General features: G+C 39.1%; 1 protein-coding gene across 1 annotated transcript in view; it reads left to right on the forward strand.

Annotated features, from left to right (window-relative positions):
• The first annotated feature begins 1,140 nt into the window (after positions 1–1,140).
• REEP3 (receptor accessory protein 3) overlaps positions 1,141–22,689 on the forward strand; it is a 53,153-nt gene continuing 31,604 nt past the window's right edge. The window contains exons 1-2 of the mRNA XM_034662586.1: positions 1,141–1,174; positions 2,820–2,892. Coding sequence (XP_034518477.1) covers positions 1,158–1,174; positions 2,820–2,892 — 90 coding nt within the window. The 5' untranslated portion in view covers positions 1,141–1,157. The remainder of the gene's footprint in view (positions 1,175–2,819; positions 2,893–22,689) is intronic.

A 22,689-nucleotide genomic window follows, 5' to 3' on the forward strand; every position in this document is an offset into this window, starting at 1 on the left:
GCAGGGAGCCTAATGCGGGCTCAATCCCAGGACCCTAGCCACCCAGGCACCCCTCCGTGGTATTTATTTAATGACAGCCCAACAAACGTAGTCCAACACATATTTTTACCAATATGTAAATAATACCAAAACCATATCAAACAACAATGTCAAAACAACCTATAAACAATATCAAAAGATAACAAGAACCTAGACAAATATTGCTTAATATGCAAAATAGACAAAGAAGGACCTAGAATCTACAACACTCCAGTAACAGTGAGCATATATAGCGCCCAGAATTTGGTTTTAAATACCACCCTCCAGTGAAGGAAACCAAGACTCCTTGGAGAAATGACTGATTCTGGGAATGAGGCAGGATATACACTGGATGAGTCTGGGGCATCATGTAGTGCCAGAAAGTAGCACATTGTTCAAAAAACAAAACAAAACTCACAATTACAGGTCTGACAGGGACACAGGAGCGAGCTGAGAGATCTCAGTGTTCAAAGCCTTGAGCAGCAAAGTGAAGTACCACTGTATTAAAACCCAAAGTGTAAAATAAGCATAGGAGTCCACATTGATATAAATATATCACTGAATAAATAAATGGAGAATACATAAATCTCCCATGCAGAAAAATTTCAGGTAATTCCTGCAGATACTCCACTCAAGAAGGTGGAACATAATTCCCTGGTCAGGTATGGCCTGTGCATAGCAGCTTGCTTCCCAAGAATACAGCTCAGACAGGGGGGTAGGGTATAATCTTACAGTATGTCCGACAAACACGACCTCAGCCTGCTGGTCAAGGTTAACATCAACAGTGATAAATCATGTTGATAGCATGTCCTGGGTGTATAATACCTCCTGAGGTCCTCCTCCCAAAAATCCATACCTCAGTTTAATCATGAGAAAAACATAAGACAAATTCCAGTAAAGGGATCTCCTCTGATATTCTTCATCAATACTCAAAACTGTCAAAATCCTTTCCCAAGGGAAGTCTGAGAATTTTTTTAAGATTTTATTTATTTATTTGACAGAGAGACAGCCAGCGAGAGAGGGAACACAAGCAGGGGGAGTGGAGAGGAAGAAGCAGGCTCCCAGCGGAGCAGGGAGCCCGATGCGGGGCTTGATCCCAGGACCCTGGGATCACACCCTGAGCCGAAGGCAGACGCTTCATGACTGAGCCACCCAGGTGCTCCTGAATTTTTTTTTTTTTTTAAACCAAGAGGACCTAAGGAGACAGGATAGGTAAATATAATATGCTATCCTGGATGGGATCTGGGGTCAGAAAAAAGATGGTAGGTAAAAACTAAGGAAGTCTGAATAGCATATGGGCTTTAGTTAATAATATATCAATATTGGTTTGTGAATTGCAACAAATGTACCATACTAATGCAAGATGTAGATAAGGGGAAACATGTAGGGCTTATGGTAACTATAGTGTATTCCCAACTTTTCTGTAAAATTAAAACTATTCCAAAAGATTTTTTTTAAATAAATCAGAAAAGTAGACAGAGGATATCATACACCATATGCATCAAAAAGCCAGTAAACACTTGAAAAGAAAATCATGTTTACTGGTATTCAGGAATGTATATTAAAACTTCTGTGAGGGGCGCCTGGGTGGCTCACCTGGTTAAGCATCTGCCTTTGGCTCAGGTCATGATCCCAGGGCCCTGGGATTGAGCCCCACATCAGGCTCCCTCCTGGGCAGAGAGCCTGCTTTTCCCTCTCCCTCTATTGCTTGTGCTCTCTCGCTCTCTGTCAAATAAACAAAATCTTTTAAAAAATACATACTGTAGAATATTTGAGGGCAAAAAACTCCATGATGTATTACCTCAAAAAAATCAATTGTATATACTGTGTTGTTCCATTTCTGGGTCTGTCCTTTCATTGTATGTGTGATTGTACATATCTGTTGGATCTGCCATTTGGCGAAATAATCTTAACAGATCGCATTAAATTAAATCCTGTTAATGATTTAGGCATTTTATAAATGTTTAAAGAAAGCTATTTTAATGCATGTTGTAATATATCAAGTATTGACAGCACCATCATTATAATTAGAAGCCAGTACTTCTCAAAATAGAATAAAGGACCACTTTTGTATTACAAGTTGTGTTTGTGTGTATGCACGTGTTATATTTAGGTTTGGGGACTATTACATGTGGATAAAAAGTAGGATTTGCATGCAATAAGATGTTGCCTGCAGTTCTCTCTGGTAGGGCTGGGACAATTTTTTATTTTTGGTGATTTTCTACAATTTCCAAATATTCAAGGAACCATAGACTATTTTTTTGTGATGACAGAGGTTTTACTTTTAAATTCAAGTATGATTAACAATGTTATTAGTTTCAGGTGTACAATGAGAAAGATTTTTTTTAACAATTTTTAAAATACAAATTTTTCCCAAGATACTGTACCTAGGATATTGAAATCCTCTTTATTAAAAAAATATTTTTTTTACTTTGCTTTCTGAGTGGATTTAGTCTGTTCACAAATTTGCATTCACACAAATTTACACTGTTACATGTTTCCCATGTAGTTTCTACTTTTTTTTTTTTAAGATTTTATTTATTTATTTGACAGAGAGAGACAGCCAGTGAGAGAGGGAACACAAGCGGGGGGAGTGGGAGAGGGAGAAGCAGGCTCCTAGTGGAGAAGCCTGATGTGGGGCTCGATCCCAGAATGCCAGGATCACACCCTGAGCTGAAGGCAGACGCTTAACGACTGCGTCCCCCAGGCGCCCCCCATGTAGTTTCTACTTTTTGATGAAAATTTTATAAGCGGTTAAAAACATTGTATTTGATTAGTCTTCTCATACTTTTTACTTTTAGGTTGGTGTTTGGAATGCTTTATCCTGCATATTATTCATACAAAGCTGTGAAAACAAAAAACGTGAAGGAATATGTAAGTATAGTTTTATGAGTGATTAATTCTAGCTTAATGTATCTGTGATATACAAGAGTAGAAAATCATTATTTTAGAAATAGCTGGGATAATGTTTTTGGTTAAAAATGTTATGTAAATAAAAAGACTAACTGTATTAACTTCATAAACTAATTTTGAATACAGTCCAAAGTGGAGTTTCAAAAAAGGTCACTGTCAGTTGACATTTAAATAAGTATATGATTTCCAAATGGTTTCCAATCTCTTTTTCATTTTGTCTAAGTTCCAGTATAAGAAGGCGGGAGGGCTGATTTTTAGCTTGTGAATTTATAGGTAGACTGAGAACATAGTTCTTTTTCACCCCAAACCTTTTTCCTTTTTTCATAGCTGTTTTGTCACTTTTTAATTGATTTAAATATACAGATACCTCGTCACTACTGACAGTTGCAGTCTTTTTTTCTTCTTAAATCAGACTCTGCAGTTGACCCTTGAATAACACAGGGGTTCCCCCACAGTGGAAAGTCTGAGTATAATTTTTAACTCCCCCGAAACTTAGTTATTATTTGCCTGCTGTTGACCAGAAGCCTTACCCATATCAGTTGGCTCGGCATCGGACTCTTGATTTTGGCTCAGATCGTGATCTCAGGGTTGTGGAGCCTGCTTAGGATTCTCTCTTTCCCACTCTTTTTAAAAAAGTACATAAATAATAAGCTAGAGAAAAGAGGTTAAGAAAAATCATGAGGAAGAGAAAATACATTTATAGGACTGTACTATATTTATTGGAAAAGAATTTATGTATAACTGGACCTGCACAGTTCAAACCCATGTTGTTCAAGGGTCAGCTGTACTAGCCAATACATTCCTTCTTATTTGGAATGTTTGTCATACTGTTAATAAAGGAGATCTTTTTTTCTGAATCTAATTAACGACAATTGAAATACAGGGTGGAGTTTCTCAATTTTGCACGTATCTCACCTATAAAGCATTATAAACCCAGGATATGCAGTAACTGTGTGCGTCTTTGTGTATGTATTCATGATATTCTCTCATCTTCCCTCTAAATCTGGGTGATTTTGTTGGAAAAAAGTTAAATATAAATTGAAAATGAAGTTTATATGAGAAGCTCTAGTAATACGAAGGTATTACCAATGGGCACACAAATACCATGCCCTAAAATAGAAGGGGAATAACAGTAGGAAATATGAAGGTATAATAATTTGGAAAAAAAAAAAAAGAAATAGGCCTGTTGTGTGTAAGTTAATGATAAAAGAGCAAGAAGGATGGCGTTATTTATGGACTGACCTAAGAACCATTATAAAATATTTGTTTATTTCTTATTATACATGGGTTTAACTTTGTTAACTTTTAGAGACTTAAAAACATGGGTTTGGGGCGCCTGGGTGGCACAGTGGTTAAGCGTCTGCCTTCGGCTCAGGGCGTGATCCCGGCGTTCTGGGATCGAGCCCCACATCAGGCTCCTCAGCTATGAGCCTGCTACTTCCTCTCCCACTCCCCCTGCTTGTGTTCCCTCTCTTGCTGGCTGTCTCTATCTCTGTCGAATAAATAAATAAAATCTTTAAAAAAAAAAAAAAAAAAAAAAAAAAAAAAAAAACATGGGTTTGTCTGAGGACTTCAGAGTGGAGGGGGGTGGGGGAATGGGATAGACTGGTGATGGGTGGTAAGGATGGCACGTATTGCATGGTACACTGGGTGTTATACGCAACTAATGGAGCATCGAACTTTATATCGGAATCCGGGGATGTACTGTAAGGTGACTAACATAATATAATAAAAAATCATTTAACAAAAACAAAAAACATGGGTTTGTGTGTTTTTAATCCCTAAATAATCGAATTTTTATTACTGTATTAGTCTATAAATTTGGGATTAATAAGAATGGTCTAACTTTGAAATTTTAATTCTGCTTCGTAAGTTAAAGATAACCTATGAAGAGAATTCAATAACATTCTTATTCAAACTGATGGAAAAACTATTAAACTTGATATGTGTTGATATATATACATATGTATGCGTACATGTGTGTAGTTAGGTATATATTTCACATATTGCCTTGTAGTTTTTAGAGAATAACTCATTATTAACAAATTAGGAATTACCTGTACATAATTTTGCTATAATATTGTGACTCTGGAAAGTTTTCTTAACATTCTTTTGGGAGCATCAGAATAAGTAGTTGAAGAGAAACTAGGGAGGTAGAAAGGCAGTTGGTTTGATAGTTACATGGTAATCATCTCTCCACAAATGGTAATGAAAGCTAAAAGCAAAAATGGTCAGGCATCAAAACAGAAAAAGCAAGGCATTTGCCTTTCACAAGGAAATAATGATATAACTCTGTAGACCTGGTGACCATGTTGTCTGCCATCAAGGCTGCTAGACAGACCAAGCTGAGACATCACATTAGAAAATTTGCATTTATATGATTTCCTACCAATTTCAAAATACTTTTATATATTATTGTTTCTAATTGCTGCTGTAACAAATTACCAGGTACTTACTGGCTTAAACCAACCCCATATGTATTCTCTTACAGTCCTAGAGATCAGAAATCTAAAATGGATCTACAGGGCTGTACTCTTTCTGGAGGCTGTAAGGAAAAATCTGCTCCCTTACCTTTTCCAGCTTCTACAGGCTGCGTGCATCCTTGGCTCATGGTTCTATTCATCATCTTCAAAGGCAGAAACGAGCTGAGACTTCTCACATTTCCATCCCTCTAGTTCTCTCTTCTGCCTCCCTCTTCCACTTATGAGGATGCTTGTGATTATGTTGGATCCACCTGAGTAAGCCAGGATCCTCTCCCCATTTTAGGGTCAGCTGGTTGGCACCCTGAATTCCATCTGCAGCCTGATTTCTCTTTTACCCTGTAACCTAACGTATTCACAGGTTTTAGGAATTAGGACATTGGCATCTTTGGGGGAGGGAGACATTATTCCATGTACCATAATATCTCACTGTTCCTCACAACTCTAAATCCATAAACAAAGTAGGCGGGGAAAATATTTCAGTATTACAGTCTCAGAAGTAAATTAACTTGCCCAGGGTCACACGGATCATTATGGCAGGAATGGTACCAGATTGGATATCTTGCTTGTAATGTCTTATTCTTTCTCTTCTACATGCTACCTTTAGAAAAGTAAGTGAGGATTCTAGCTTCACAAAAAAGTAAAAACAGTTTTCACATCCAACCAGCCAGTGGATGTGCTTCCAAAGTAGACCTTCCAGGGCCACAAAATAAGGATATTTTTCAAGAAGGGCACTGAGGGGCAGGACTCATAAACAACTAAATCAACTATGATCAAAATAGTTAAAAATGAAATTAGAAGGTTTTGAAAGTGTTGTCACTTCTTTAAGTATTTAATCTAAATTTACTTTTGACAAAATGTTTGAATATTATTTTCTTGCTGAGTCTCACCTAAACTTAATCTGATCATAACTCTGATCATAACAGTTTTACTAGAACTCTGTTCTCAAGTTTTCCTATATAGTGATCTCACCCACATTTGCTTTGTTTTGCATATGGTATTTTCTTAGCAAAATTAACCTTCTTCAGATTTCCCTGTTATATATTTAATAGCCTTTTACATCATCAGATTCTATACTATTTGTTTGTATGTGTGTTTTTCCAGAAACAGCTCCAGAGAGTTGTTTTGTTTCGTTAACTGCTATGTTCCCCTACCTAGAACAGTACATGGTATATATAGTAGGTACTCAGTAGCTTTTGAATGAATGAGTGAATGAATATTCAGAATAAGAAAAGGAAAGGGGCGTCTGGGTGGCTCAGATGGCTGAGCGTCTGCCTTTGGCTCAGATCATGATCCCAGGGTCCTGGGACCGAGCCCCACGTTGGGCTTCCGGCTAGGCAGAGGGTCTGCTTCTCCCTCTCCCTCTCCCTCTGCCTCCCCCGCCCTGCTCGTGCTCTGTCTCTCGCTCCCTCTCTCAAATGAATAAATAAAATTAAAAGAAAGAATAAGAAAAAGAAGAAGAGTTGAAGAGTACATTAATTAAGTGGATTGGTCTAGTTTCTCAGCTTTGATGCTGCTGGGTTAAGGAGTATATAATCCAGTCTGACTTATCCCAAAGCTCAGTTTCTTTGTGGTATTTGATTATTACCTAAATTCCACTAATATCTACTTCAAAATTGTTTTCAGAAAGCAAACATTTTAGATTAATTTACTTCTTTCCGCCCTAACTACTACCATTCCCCGTAAGCCTGCAAATAGTAGCTTGCACCTGATAAAACAGATGCTGTGCTCAAATCAAAACAAATGGAAAGTGCTGTGTATTTTGGCAACCTTCCTTTCTTCCTTTGCCTATTTTTAAAACAGAGCTTTCCTCGGGTATAATTTCCTGTATAGTGTGGCTGATATGGCCTACTTAAAGTCTTTCAGCCTTGCAGTAATTGAAATGTAAACTTAGTGAAGAATTAGTATGGTTTTGCAAATTTTTTTAGGCTTATACCATCTCATGACTTGAAAATAGAGTGTTTACTTCCAAGTCGTGTGTAATTGCTGTAGCTTTTCTAGGAAACCGTGTTCTTATTCTAAGAATGTTGGAGAACGTGGCAATGAAAAAGATTGGCTGACAGCACTTAAAAAATCAAAATCAGACATTTGGTCCTGAGATTTACTGTGAGCAAGAACAAAGAACAGTGAAAACTCTGGGAGATTACTTTTTTAAAGGCTTAGAAATAGCCCTCTAAAACCCTATTGACTTAGTTTTGAAAGTGACCTAATTTTTCCTGAATACTTGGGTGATAAGAAAATGAACAGATACACCACGTGCTAGCTTTATAGCTCTTTTCAATTGGTAAATCTGAAGTTGTCTGCTAGTTTTAGGGTGGATATAGAAGAGGAAAAAATATAATAAAGAAAGCATACATTTTTTTACTGTCAAGAAGTGTTCCCCAGGCATCTTTTCATATTTTTGTTTAAAGATTTTATTTATGTATTTGAGAGAGAGCATGAGCAGGGAGAGAGAGAAGCAGGCTCCCTCCTGAGCTGGGAGCCCAACGTTGGGGCTCGATCTCAGGACACTGGGATCATGACCTGAGCCGAAGGCGATACTTAACCCACTGAGCCACCCAGATACCCCGTCTTTTCATATTTTGGATTAAAAATACTCATTTGATTCAAGAGTTTTAATTTGGGAAATGTAAAGATTAACCTGCTAATGAAGGTGGGATTTTTGAAAGTTAGTTTTGTCTAGCCACATTCTTTTTTTTTTTTAAGATTTTATTTATTTATTCGACAGAGATAGAGACAGCCAGTGAGAGAGGGAGCACAAGCAGGGGGTGGGAGAGGAAGAAGCAGGCTCATAGTGGAGGAGCCTGATGTGGGGCTCGATCCCATAACGCCAGGATCACGCCCTGAGCCGAAGGCAGACGCTTAACCGCTGTGCCACCCGGGCGCCCCTGTCAAGCCACATTCTTATCTGTTTATTTACTATTCTGATCTACTTTTAATTTAGTTTTTATTTTTATCAAAGCTGTACTTACTTATAATTTTAAAATCAGTTTTCTATATCTTATTATGAAAAACAACAGTTCCCCACCTTTCCCAGCCCCATTTCTGTCTTGACGCCACTACTTTCGGCTCTGTTATCTAAACCCTTTAGTGTTTGTTTCCATATCTAAATGACAGGCTTATATTGCTATTTCTTAATTTTTCAGATGGACTTTATCAGTTGACGACTATTAAAGATGATTAATAGTAGCTACCCAGTGTCACTGTACACATGCGTATTTCCCTGTCCCTCATAGCCTGAGAGGGTCAGTACAGTGTAATTTGGGTTGGATCAGTATTCAATATTTGCATTATTTAGGCAAAGTTAGAAAGAAGCAATAGACTAAAGAGATAAAGAGCCTAGAACCAGGCTGCTGGATTATCGTCCCGGCCCTGTCTGTTACTAGCTGTGCCATCGTACAAGTTACTTCACCTTTCTGTGTCTCAGTTTCCTCGTCTGTAAAATGAGAACTGTTGTAGCACTCCCTCCTCAGGTTGTTGTGAGAATGCTATGAGTTAATGAACATCAAGCTTTTAAATCAGTACCTGACATATAAGAGTACCTGTTGTAGAGTGTTTTTTGTTATAAAAACGCTATTTGCATTTGGTCTCTACAGTATCCTACCATCATCATTTTTTTTTTCCTGCGCAATAGTTTATTTTCCCTGGTGTTATTCATTGTCTTGTTTTTCGTTTGATTTTTCACGTATGTGGTATTCTTGGTTATTGCACATTAGGCCCGAACTCTCGACAGTTGTATAGATTTCTTCTCAGTGCATTATCATCCATCAGATATTCCAGACTGGCTCATCTTTTCAGTCCTCAGATTTCTCAATCTCCTTTTTTCCTTCTGTTTATTTTACTTCCTCATTTAAATGAAATACATCCTTCCCAAGAAGGCTGTGTGAGAGGCATGTTTTTTGATGCTAGATTGGAAATAATTTTCCTTCAGAATTTTGAAGGCATTTCTCCATTGCCTTTTGGCTTCTCATGTTGCCGTGGAGAAGTCTGAAGCAATCCTGATTCTCACCTGCTTGTGGCATCTTCCTCATGGCCCCCTTGTTGACAGTTTCATGGGGATGTATGTGCCTTGGTGTGAGTGGATTGTGATAGATTTTTCTAAATCCTCAGTAGTCTCTTTAACATAGGAATCTTTTGTCCTTCAGCTCTGGTTGGTTAAAATGTATTTCTCTTAATGATTTTCTCCATTCCATTTTCACCAGTTGTTCTGTCTGGGATTCCATTTATTCAATTATAAAGAAATTTGGGCTGATTGTCTAATTTTCTGATCTTTTTTCTTCTTTTTTTTTTTTTTTTGCTCTTTTTTTTGATGGGTTTCTCAATTTCATCTTCTAACCCTTTCGTTAATCTTTTCATTCCTGCTCCTCTGTGTAGAATTTCTAAGAGTGCTTTTCATTCTATGAATGTTCCTTTTCCTCTAGTGTCCTATTCTTATGTTGTTTAAAATAGCTTCCCTTTTGCCTGAGTCTATGAATGATGGTGTTTTAGATGGGTTCTTTCTACATAGTCTCTCCTTTGAATTCTGTTTTGTTTGTTTGTTTCAGCCTCTGTCTCTCATGTATAATTTTCTCAAATGTTGGCTGGTCCTTGGTCCTCTGCTCATATTGGAGGATGATGATCACAAGCTGGCTGGAGGCCCTGTGCCCGTGAAGAGGCTTTAATGTCCTCTTCAGTGTAGGGTGATCTGATGAGGCAACCATGTTTGTTCCCAGAGCTCCCGAGAGGAAGTACCACAAACTGAATGGCTTAAAAAAAAAAAAATATGTCTCACGGTTCTGGAGGCAAGAAGGACGTAATTGAGATGTGGACAGGGCCACGCTCCCTCTGAAACTGGTTGAGGAGAATCCTTTCTTGCTGTTTCCAGCGTCCGGTGGTTGCCAGTCCCAGTGCTCCTTACCTTCCAGCTGCAGCACTTCACACGCTGCCCCTGCAGTCACACGGTCACCTCCCCTTTGTGTCTGTGTCCCAGAGTCGCTTCTCTGCTCCTCAAAAGGAACCAGGCACATGAGATTCAGGGCCCACCGTACCCTAGTGTGACTTCATCTTAACTAATGACATCTGCAGTGACCCTGTTTCCAAATGATGTCACATTCTGAGGTACTGGGGGGTTAGAGCTTTGTACTATTCAGATCAGGCTGCCATCACAAAATATCACACACTTGAGGAGCTTAAACAACACAAATTTATTTTCTCACAGTTGTGGAGACTGAAAGTCCAGGATTAAGGTTCCATCAGGATTGGTTTTTGGTGACGCCTCTTCCTGGCTTGTAGACAGCCACCTTCTCTCTGTGTCCTCATGTGGCCTTTTCTATGTGCATGAGTGAAGAAAGCTCTTGTGATTGTCTCTTGTAAGGACACGAGTTCTATCAAATTAGGGCCCCCTTATGACCTTATTTAATTCTAATTACCTCCATAAAGGCCTTGTCTCCAAATACAGTCACCTTGGGGCTTATGGCTTCAACATATGAATTTGGGGAGATCACAATTCAGTCCATAACAGACTTCAGCATATCTGAGGGAGGGCGCCTGGGTGGCTCAGTCGTTAAGCTTCTGCCTTCGGCTCAGGTCATGATCCCAGGCTCCCTGCTCGGCAGGAAGCCTGCTTCTCCCTCTCACACTCCTCTTGCTTGTGTTCCCTCTCTCGCTGTCTTTCTCTGTCAAATAAATAAGTAAAATATTTTTTAAAAATTAAAATTAAAAATATATCTGAGGGAAACAGTTCAAACATAACAACTATTTCCTTGGAAATTTGTCAATATCTTTTGGTATTTTCTCTCATGCAAGTCAGATTCTTCAGAGAAGATTCTTCCATTTTGAAAGCTACTTGGTTGCTAGTATTCCAATGAGAGAATAAGGGTTGGGGCTCTCAATATTTAATTTATAAACTGTAACTTAATTCCTACTCTCAACTGTGCCAGAGATTTGCAAATCCGGAGCTCCTCTGACTCACTCTTCCCAGAGAATCACCCACAGGGTTCTTCTGGGAGGAAGGAGGCACATCACCAAACCACTAGAGTGGGAGGGCATCTGGGGGCCTGCCTGCTCCTTAGGCAGACTTAACAGCCATTCTTCCTGTCTTTTGCCCTTGCGGCCAAGAATTGTGTCACCAGCTCTGTGGTGTCATGTTGGATTGCTTCTCAATTTTTCCCACTGTCAGCTTAATATTCAGTTTTTTCAGGCCCCCTAAGTCAGTTGCTACTCATCCACTTCCTTCCTCCAAAAATGTCGACGCTTTATTCTATATTCTTCTGGACTTAATATCTTTTTTAAAAATCACGTTTACTGTTGTTTTAATGAGATTTGTGGTAAGGATGCAATTAAATGTGTATATTCAGTTTATCATCTTTACCCAGATTCCCAAATTGACTTGGTGAGTGGAATACTTCTGGTTGAAATATGCTGTGATATCGAATAAGACTTTTTTTTATCATTAACATTGGTTTTTAAAATGTGTTCACATAGAAGATAGGTTAAAAGTAGTAATAGATACCATTTTTTAGATCTTTGACAATCATTTTAAAAGTTAATTTTAACTGACATACAGTGAATACTTGTGTATCCATCTTGTCTTGAGTTATTTGGTTTGTAAATCAATTACTGATAAATAAAAATCACAATTCTCACTTAGAACAATTAAATAAAATCACTTGGGACAGTTCATTATCTTTTAATGAAATAAATCTACTTATATTTACTTTAGGTGATGAATATTCTTTTATAAACCTAATTTTTGATATCCCAATTTACTTATTATATATTAAATATATATCAGTATGTGATTTCACTGCTGAAGGAATTGATGCTCTTATAATTAAGTGGTGTATACTCTTCCTTATGTTTTCTAAAACCGGTTTCTTCATGATCATCTCATGGCCATTACAATGAATCCACTTTAGAAAACAAGTGTTAAATTTAAATAAGTTTATATAATTGGAGTGTGTGTTAAATGAATGTCTAGCACAGTTCCTTCTAAAATTTTTGAATGTGAATTACAGTACCCCTTGACCTTTATGAAGTCAACAAAAGCATTCCTACAGTTTTCACACTAAGATACAGCTAGCCAACCACAGCTATCTTGTCCTTTTCTAGCTTCCAGTGCAAATGCTTTGGAAAACATACACAAAGAAAAAAAAATTCTCACAGTAACATTTAAACCTAATAGGCTAACTTGGGCTTTTGCTAATATCTAAGAAGAATTTGACCAATTGTAGTGCCAATGGAAATAGATTTTTAAAAACAGGGATAGAAACGGTTGTTTCCATTAAAGGAAATGTTGTTAAGTAGTAAATTGGAGAGAAGCCTAGCCACCTCCACCCCAACCCCCAGTGATGGGACAGCTGAAAATCAGAAAGGCTACAGCAACCAAAACACTTACTGCCACCACCCTCCCTTGTTGGAGACAGCTTGCTCTCTGTCTCTCTCAAATAAATAAATCTTTAAAAAATAAAAATAAAAGCTCATGAGAGATGTTACTTCAGAAATAAAATAGAAATGTAAAAAGATGAATTTTTTTGAAAAATTACAAAAAATATATTGAATTATGTTATACAAATATATGAAATTTTGTCTATCTCTTGGCTGTCAGAATATAGACTGATTCTTTTTTTAAACCACAGGTCCAAACTCTGTAGGTAAAATGAGAAAAACAATCTTCAAAAGGTCCTGAAAAGTCACAAAAATAAATTGAGTTGAGTAGTTTTATTTTAAAGTATTGTATTAATTTACAAAGATTTCCAACAGGCATCTTTTGTGTTTTTTTAATTTTTTATATAAGTTGCAGTTAACATGCAGCGTAATATTCGCTTCAGGTGTACAATATAGTGATTCAGCACTTACATACAACACCCAGTGCTCATCACAAGTTCCCTCCTTAATCTCCATCACCTATTTCACCCATCCCCCTACCCACCTCCCCTCCAGCAACCCTCAGTTTGTTCTCTGTAGTTCAGAGTCTGTTTCTTGGTTTGCCTCTTTCTTTTTCCTCCCCCCTTTGTTCATTTGTTTTGTTTCTTAAATTCCACATATGAGTGAAATCATATGGTATTTGTCTTTGGTTGACTTATTTCGCTTAGCATTAATACTCTCTAGCTCCATCCATGTCATTGCAAATGGCAAGATTTCATTCTTTTTGATGGCTGAGTAATATTCCATTACACACACACACACCCCCACATCTTTATCCATTCATCAATTGATGAACACTTGGACTGTTTCCATAATTTGGCTATTGTAGATAATGCTGTTGTAAACATCAGAGTGCACGTATCCCTTGGATTTAGTGTTTTTGTAGTCTTTGGGTAAATACCTAGTAGTGCAATTGCTGGATCATAGGGTAGTTCTGTTTTTAACTTTTTGAGGAACCTCCATACTGTTTTCCCCAGTGGCTGCACCAGTTTGCATTCCCACCACAGTGCAAGAGGGTTCCTCTTTCTCCACATCCTCACCAACACTTGTTGTTTCTTGTGTTGTTGATATTCGCCATTCTGATAGGTGTGTCTTGGCTATCAGATTAAATATAGAATGATTCCTTTTTTCTAAAACCACAGTTCCAAATTCTGTAGGTAAAATGGGGAAAAGATCTTGAAAAGTCACAAAAGTAGATGGAGTTGAGTAGTTTTATTTTAAATATTGTATTAATTTTCAAAGGTTTCTGATAGGCATCTTGTAAATGAAGATCTAACTTCAGTTTTATTATGTTATATCCTTTATTATTATTATTATTATTATTATTATTATTATTTTAGGTAGGCTCCATGCTGGGCTTGAGCTCATGACCCTGAGATCAAGACCTGAGCTAAGATTAAGAGTCGGACACTCAACTGACTGAGCCACCCAGGTGCCCCTAAATGTTTTTTTAATCCCCAAGTAATTTTTACCTATAGCCAAGGTGAAAATAATTAAGTATCGTATGTTATTGTGAAAAGTGAATAGTTTTTACCACATTGTACTTTTTTAATATAAATTTATGTATACAGATGGACACCAAATAGCAAATAGTTTGTTTTAGAAACATCTGTATGTAAATGGACTAATTAACAACTTGGAACATCTTGTAGAAAAATAACACTTCAACAAAATTAACCATACAACACAATACGGGTAAGGATACTGAGTTAGACTTTCTCCTAGTTCCCGTGTTGTAGAGCTGGCCATACACAAAATTTTCTCCACCAGTGAAGTTTCCCTTTAGAATCATCCACCTTTCTTCATCTTACTCCAGCCTCTTTGTTCCTCTGACTGTGTTTACCCAGGGCCTTCATGCTGTCCTGCACCCTGGCGCTCAGCCAGCCCTTTCTTACCCCAAGTATCCTGTGACCTGTCAACTCGTCTCTCTCCACCTCAATGTGAACCTCAGTTCTCTAGGTGAGGTTGATTGCACATGCTTTTGAAGGGAAGTAATTTGATATCCCAGGTTCATTTTCAGTCATGACAGAGATTTATTCTTCCTGGAGTTCTTTCCTACCAGTCTTTGCTTCTCAAGAACACCGTGTTATCCCATGTGGTATAAAGACTGATTCTTACTGTTTGAATGATTATCGTACGTTCGAAGTATGCTGTTGAGCCTAGTATATAAAACTACAAGTTGTATATAAAAGAGTGTATCTTACCTAAAGAATGAAATTTTTCATGTTCTATGTCCATTGTAGTCTTCCCTGTCATCTGTATATCCTGTAATAGCTAGGTTAGTTCACTTGTGGAAATAGCAAGATGGGATTGTCTGTGTGAAAATAGGTGGAACAGTGGTACCTCAGTGCTCAAGGAATGGTGCCAGTCCTTGGAATACCTCACATGGGAAACGTGGTGGGCCAAGACTTTGGGAACACTTAGGGAAAGAAGAAGGAAGAGTGACAATTTATTTATTTGTTTGTGTATGTATGTATGTATGTATTGGTAGAGTGACAATTTAGTGTTAAAAGTAGCACATTTCAGGGGCACCTGGGTAGCTCAATCATTAAGCATCTGCCTTCAGTAAGGGAACTGTCTTTCTCACAAATATTTATTATCCCAAATAAATCAGTAGTACTTTAAACAGTATAAAAAAGTGAACTGTGAATTCTCAGCCGGTATAGATGGAGAGAGTTATTTTGGACTAAGAGGTCATTCCTTCCTAAATTCTGTTCCCGGGAACAGTTCCCATAAGCAGATCCTGCTTTTTACATCTTCTTTCCAACACTCCTTTTAAATTAATTATCACCTAGTTTTCAAATGTTTTTGCACTTTTACCTTCTCTCAAGTTCCTCAAACTGCTGAGGTCAGGGATGAGATATATGGGGCTTCTGTGATTCACAATCACTGGGGAAGACCAAGGAAGTAGGGTGACAGAGGCTTCCATTTCTAATGACAGTCCTTCAAACCTACAGGCTCATTATAATTAATCCGTGAGGTCTTTGGCAGTGATGTCTGGGATTTGCAGGTAAACCGCATTGCAGCAGCTTCCCTATCTGAAAGTATAACCAACCCCCAGACATCTGAGTGTGGGGGAGCTGTACAAAGTTAAGATATTCTGTTTTTTTTTTAAGATTTTATTTATTTATTTGACAGAGATAGAGACAGCCGGCGAGAGAGGGAACACAAGCAGGGGGAGTGGGAGAGGAAGAAGCAGGCTTATAGCAGAGGAGCCTGATGTGGGGCTCGATCCCACAATGCCGGGATCACGCCCCGAGCCGAAGGCAGACGCCCAACCGCTGTGCCACCCAGGTGCCCCGAAAGTTAAGATATTCTTAAATGGGGCAGTGCGGGAAGAAGTAGCCCAACGTTGAGGAAGCCCAAATCAATCCTGGCCTCATGTATTCACCCCAAACACATGCCCCCTTTTTAAAAAAGAACTCTTTTCAGCCATGGTCTCTATTCACTTTGGACTGAACTTCAACTAGCTTATTTTCAAGCATGCTTCTAACTTGGCACAGCTGTGGGAAAAATCCCATAACTGAGCCATCTGGGTTGGATAAAAGGGAGTTTTTCTATTGATTTCTCACATTTTGTTCCTTTTTGTTTTTAGTGGGGAAAAATCATTATGAAGTAACCAAATTATTGCATAATGTTAATGAAATGGGAGAAATCTTTTCAACTCTATACTGTTTCTAAAAACTTCTATATTAGAAGGTCTCTCTGTTGTCTCTGAAATGTGGTGTAGAACGAATGTTTTGGGTGAATTGACTTGAGTGAATAATAATGGTCAGAAAATAAGGTTCTCTTTGGGTGGTCTGAAATTCAGCAGTGTTTATTTCTTTTCAGACTCAGCAAAGATTTTTTTTTTCCTGTGAAGCATATTTTAGTATTTTATGATCTGGATTTACTTAGTGTGGTTATAATTAAAATCATTAGGCATATGTAATTTTTCATTTTTTCTTAAAGACCAGCATTAATTGCTTTATGATTCAAAGAACCTGAAATTAAGAAATGTTGGAAAATTGTTTAATCTCTGATAAGCCTGAGAACAACTTTGACAAAATAGACTATTTTGTATGTTATGAACTGCTGTTTGCAGTCCAGAGTTACTTGTTGGAATCTTGCATCAATCCAGACCTTAGAATTAAGAAATTAATTTTTTTTAAGATTTTATTTATTTATTTATTTATTTATTTATTTGAGACAGAGAGAGCACGCATGAGCAGGGGGGAAGCAGAGGGAGGGGCAGAAGCAGGCTCCCAGCTGAGCAGGGAGCCTGATGTGGGACTTAATCCCAGGACCCTGGGATCGTTTTCTGAGCCGAAGCCTGCCGCTTAACTAACTGAGCCTCCAGAATTAAGAAACTATTAAGCAAAAGTCTTCCTCTGTTCTTGCTTTACCAGACCCGGGGTGCTAGGTGCCAGCAATATGATGGTGAACACGATGGTTTCTGCCCCTGTTGGTTGTTACAGTCTAAGCAGTGGGTACATGTTACATAAACCATTGCCCAGATATGCTACAAAGAAAAAGGATGGCGCACAAAGATTATATATGACCTTTAGAGGGGGAGGAGTTAATTAGGGAAGGCTTTCCTTTGGAAGGGAAGAAATTTCATTTATACAAGGCAAATAAATAATATATATAATAAAATATTAGTAGTTACATGGTGGAGCAGACATTATGCTGGTTATCACCAATTCTTATCCTTTAATGTCTTCTTTTACTAATCCCTCCCATGAAAGCATCTTGGTGGTAGGAACACCTTGACATCACGTTTATGCCTATTTCATGGGAAAGGGCTTTGTTTCTAAAAGGCCTGAGTAATATTTATCAAATTAATATATCACATAATTTTTCTTTTCATCATGCAAGTATAATTATACACTTACATCTTTTAACATACATTACTGTTACTATCACTGTTGTTATAATATCGCACTAGTCCTAGCATAGAGAGACTAAGTTATATAAAGATTCAATTTAAGAAAAAAAATTTTTTTTCTTTTAATAGTCTCCACACCCAACGTGGAGCCCAACACAGGGCTTGAACTTATGACCCTGACATCCAGACCTGCGCTGAGATCAAGAGCCAGATGCTCAACTGACTGAGCCACCCAGGCACCCCAGTATTTTTTAACTAATATGCCATTACTGCTATTACCATGACTCATAAATCTACAGCAATGTGCCTCCTTCCATGAGATCATGAGATTCCCCTATATATCCGGGGCTGTGAACTGCTCTCAATTTCTGTGATGGAAATCAGCAGGATTGTTTCACAGTTGCTGTTAGCTTTTTGTTTGCTTTATTTGTTTGGGGATTTCAGTCAATTTCATTGTCTAAGGATATAAATCATAAAAACTTGTTTTCTTAAAAAATGTTAAAAGATCATGAAATGAGGCCTCCTTTTTTTGTGCAGTCAAGAGTAGGTAAATGCATACCTGTTAAATGGAGCATGGTCTTTTGATAGTAAATTTAGCCTATGGGTGTATTCATTTTACTGTATTCACTCAGGCTTAAAATATCCTCTAATTCCTTTGAGAGAGTAAAGCTAAGAACACCATCACATGACTGTCTGGGTTTCTGAAATGCTAAGGCTTTGTAAAAGCCTTATGGATTTTGAGTAATAATAAAGCAGGTGCTGGCTTGTTAAATAAGCTAATCTGATCCATGTACTATATAAACTAGAATGTAATTTTAGACACTATGGTTTTGTATCACAGATGATTCCAGAATCTCCAAAAGAACTTGCCTAATTATAAGAGTATATATTCTTGGAATATAAATTCATTTTGATATTTAAATGATTTTAAGATTTCATTTGAGGAAACTTTTTCTTATAAATATTGTATATTAAATTAAAATATTCACATTTCTCAAGTCACAAAAAATATATCGTACATAAAGCATTCCAAGATTTAGTTATTATTTCTTTTTAAAGATTTTATTTACTTGTTTGACAGAGAGAGAGCACAGCAGGGGGACCAGCAGGCAGAGGGAGAGGAAAAAGCAGGCTCACTGAGCTAGGGAGCCCGACATGGGGATCGATCCTAGGACCCTGGGATAATGACCTGAGCCGAACGCAGATGCTTAATAACTGAGCCACCCAGGCGCCCTGCGTTCCAAGATTTTAATATGACTGCCAGTTCATTGTGACCACTTTCAAAAAAGGTCTATTACCAAATATTTAGGAAGAATGGAAATGACAGTCTTGTATAGAAGTTAGTCCAGTTCATTAATTCTTTTAATAAATACCTTTGAGAATGTCTTTTGTTGCAGGTACCATAGCAGGCATCAGGTATACCCTTGGGAAACAAAACAAAGCAAAGTGAGCATCAAACAACATTTTTCAAGTAGTATTCCCACTGACTTTTATGTACTTAATGCTTTGGATGTCTTGGCCTCCCACTCAGAATAAACCCACTTTAAACTTCATGCATGTTTCTTTTCTTTTTTTTTTAAAGATTTCATTTATTTATTATTTATTTGACAAAGAGAGAGACAGCCAGTGGGAGAGGGAACACAAGCAGGGGGAGTGGGAGAGGAAGAAGCAGGCTCCCAGCAGAGCAAAGAGCCCGATGCAGGGCTCGATCCCAGGACCCTGGGATCATGCCCTGAGCTGAAGGCAGACACTTAACGACTGAGCCACCCAGGCACCCCTTTATGCATATTTCTAACCAGCTAATTTATCTGATTTATGGGCCTAAGGAAAATAAAAGGGGATTGCCACTGAAGCCATCCAAACTGACAGTGCAGATAACAATGAACAAATTCACACAGATAGAACCACATTTGCCAAGGGATCACAAAAGTAGTTTAAAATAATATTTCTCTGGCCCCTCCCCAATCTGCTGCATGAGAACGTCGATGCTTCCTATCCTCCAGATCCTTCTGAGAGTCCCCTGAAGGTGTCTCAACCAGAATTTCTTTTTTTTCTTTTTTTTTTAATTTTATTATTATTTTTTTCAAATGATTTTTTATTATATTATGTTAGTCACCATACAGTACATCCCCGGATTCTGGTGTAAAGTTCGATGCTCCATTAGTTGCGTATAACACCCAGTGTACCATGCAATACGTGCCCTCCTTACTGCCTGTCACCAGCCTGTCCCATTCCCCCACCCCCCTCCCCTCTGAAGTCCTCAGTTTGTTTCTCATAGTCCATAGTCTCTCATGTTTCATTCCCCCTTCTGATTACCCCCCCTTTCTTTATCCCTTTCTTCCCCTACCGATCATCCTAGTTCTTATGTTCCATAGATGAGAGAAATCATATGATAATTGTCTTTCTCTGCTTGACTTATTTCACTTAGCATTATCTGCTCCAGTGCCGTCCATGTTGCAGCAAATGTTGAGAATTCGTTCTTTCTTATAGCTGAGTAATATTCCATTGTATATATGGACCACAGCTTCTTAATCCAGTCATCTGTTGAGGGGCATCTCGGCTCTTCCACGATTTAGCTATTGTGGACAATGCTGCTATGAACATTGGTCAACCAGAATTTCTTAACATGGTAGTCCTCGTCTCCATTTTCAGATCACTGTGGTGGTATCACCAACCAGGGCCTTAACCATGCCACACATGGCAGCCGATGGCACTGGGACTGATGCTTCCCTCATTCTGGAACCTTTGCTACTAAGGTCTTGCTTTAGTGTGACCTTTCATGTTAGGGTAGGCAAGGCTACTATAATTATAATGTGTAACAAAAATGCAACGGCTGAAGGAATATAGAAATGTATTTCTCTCTCATATAACAGTCCAGGTTAGGTGTCTTATTTTGGTAACAAATTCTCATGCCATCCTTCAAGAACTGGGACTACCCACATTCAGCACATGGCTTCCAACGTTGCCCTGCTCCGTGCCCTCCCAGGCCACAGGAAGGGGGAAGATCCTATAAGGGAGATACACCCACTTCTCAAAAGCCTCACCTCACTTTCTGCTGGGGAGAACGGGACACACTGCGAAGTGGGGCTGAGAGGCACCAGCCCTGGCTGGGCCACTGCACAGTCACAATTGTGCCGTTAGGCCTCTTTATGGATAGCAAGCTGTCACTTCCCATCTCTGTCTTGTTTCACTGTCCTAGACCTAGACCACTGGCAGCCTCCTAGATCTAATCTCCAGAGCAGCTGAGGCCATCCCTTCATCACATAATCTAGAACATCTCTACCCTAGGCTGCTTTTCCCATCCAGATGAACAGTTTGTCTAAACCTTTACTACTGTCCTCAAACCCACCTTCCTTCCCACTCCCACCCAGCCTGCAAGGATGACCTTCCCTCCTTCTCTAGAGTAGAGACAGAGGTCCCTGGCTCTGGTCCTCTTCCCAACACAGCCGGTCTTTTCTTTCCTTCCATCCCAGAGGAGCCTGCCTCTCTGCTGCTTTCTCGAGCCCACTCTTCTTCCTAATCTAATTCTTGCTTTCTCATGTGGGATCTTGTTCCATTCAGTATCCCTGCTTTCTCTTCATTTGAATCTTCTTATCTTGCTGGTAAAATTTTCAATCCTTGAGAATGTAAACATGCTTTCTTTTTGCTTCATGCTGTTTTTTATTCCTCCCTTTTTTTTCTTTTAAAACCAGATCTCCCAAAGGGCTAGTTGACGCTTACCCATCCTGCTGCATCTCCTCGAGTGTCTAGCCTTTTGCAATCCTTACAGAAAGGAGCCCACTGAGCTGTGCGCAGCCCATATGCAGTCAGCAACTCATCAGTATGTATTTATGGAGCTCTGTCGATGCCAGGCACTGGGAATTCAGCAGTGAACAGAATAAAAGTCTTTCTCGTCTTAGAGTTTACATTCTAGTAGGGAAAGGCAAAAAAAAAAAAAAAAAGGTAAACATTTGCTAGATGTGTCAGTGATATGTGGTATGTTTCTAAAGAGAAAAGTGAGTCAGGATAAGGGAGCTAGGAGGACATCGATATTTTAAAAGACCTCCCGGGTAAATATTTGAGCAGAGACCCAAAGCAAGTGAGAAAGTGATCCACATGGACAGCTGCGGGAAGACAAACACACACACACAGACACAAAGTATGTCCTGAGGCCCTGAGGCAGGAGTATATCTGCGCACACAAGGGACAGTAAAAGGGCCAAGGTGATACGGGGCAGCAAGGAGCAGCAGATGAGGCCAGAGAGGTAGCAGGTGTCAGATCCACAGGGTCTTTAGGCCATGGTAAGAATTCTGATGGGAGCCCTCAGAGGGGTTTGAGCAGAGGAATGGCGTGATTTGGCTTCTGTTTTAAGGAGAGCCTGGGACCACTGTGTGCAGAACAGACCCAGAAAAGCAGTATAATCTGTCGGAATCATGCAGACAGGAGATGATGGTCATCTGGGGCAGGGAGGGATCTGTGGAAGTGGTGAGAAAAGACTTCCATTCTGGGTGGATCAAAGCGATGGCAGGCGAGGTGGTGCTGGGACCTTTCGTTTGCCCTTCCAGTGGAATTTCCCCTCCACATTTCTCCACCTTGCTTATGGCCCAGGAGGCTGAGTCATACCGACTGCATCACCTATGGCTTCCCTTTGGGTTTGGCCTGTGTGAGGCTCTTGCAGAAGATCAGAAGGCAGGATGAGCATGTCAGAGCGCTGTCCCCCCCAGCGTCCTCCCTTCTTCCCCTGCCACCATGGGTTGACTGTGACTGTCCACCTGAGGCTACAGCTCTCCCCTTACAGCTGCCCTCCCTGGATTCCAGGAAACTTTTCCCTGCCCTCCCCCCTCCTTCACATCTAGGGGTAATGCCAGCTCCTGCTGTTGCTAGCTCCAGGGCACACCAGTATCCTTTTATTGGGTTTCCTGAACCTTGCTCACAACTTTATAAATAGTCCCTTTAGGAAGCTTTCCTCAGATTCTTGTGCTCTTGACTCACACTGGAAGCTAGGACACCTAATGTAGTAAGAACAGC

The sequence above is a fragment of the Ailuropoda melanoleuca genome, chromosome 6 (assembly GCF_002007445.2).
Source record: "Ailuropoda melanoleuca isolate Jingjing chromosome 6, ASM200744v2, whole genome shotgun sequence".
NCBI classification, from domain to species: Eukaryota; Metazoa; Chordata; class Mammalia; order Carnivora; family Ursidae; genus Ailuropoda; species Ailuropoda melanoleuca.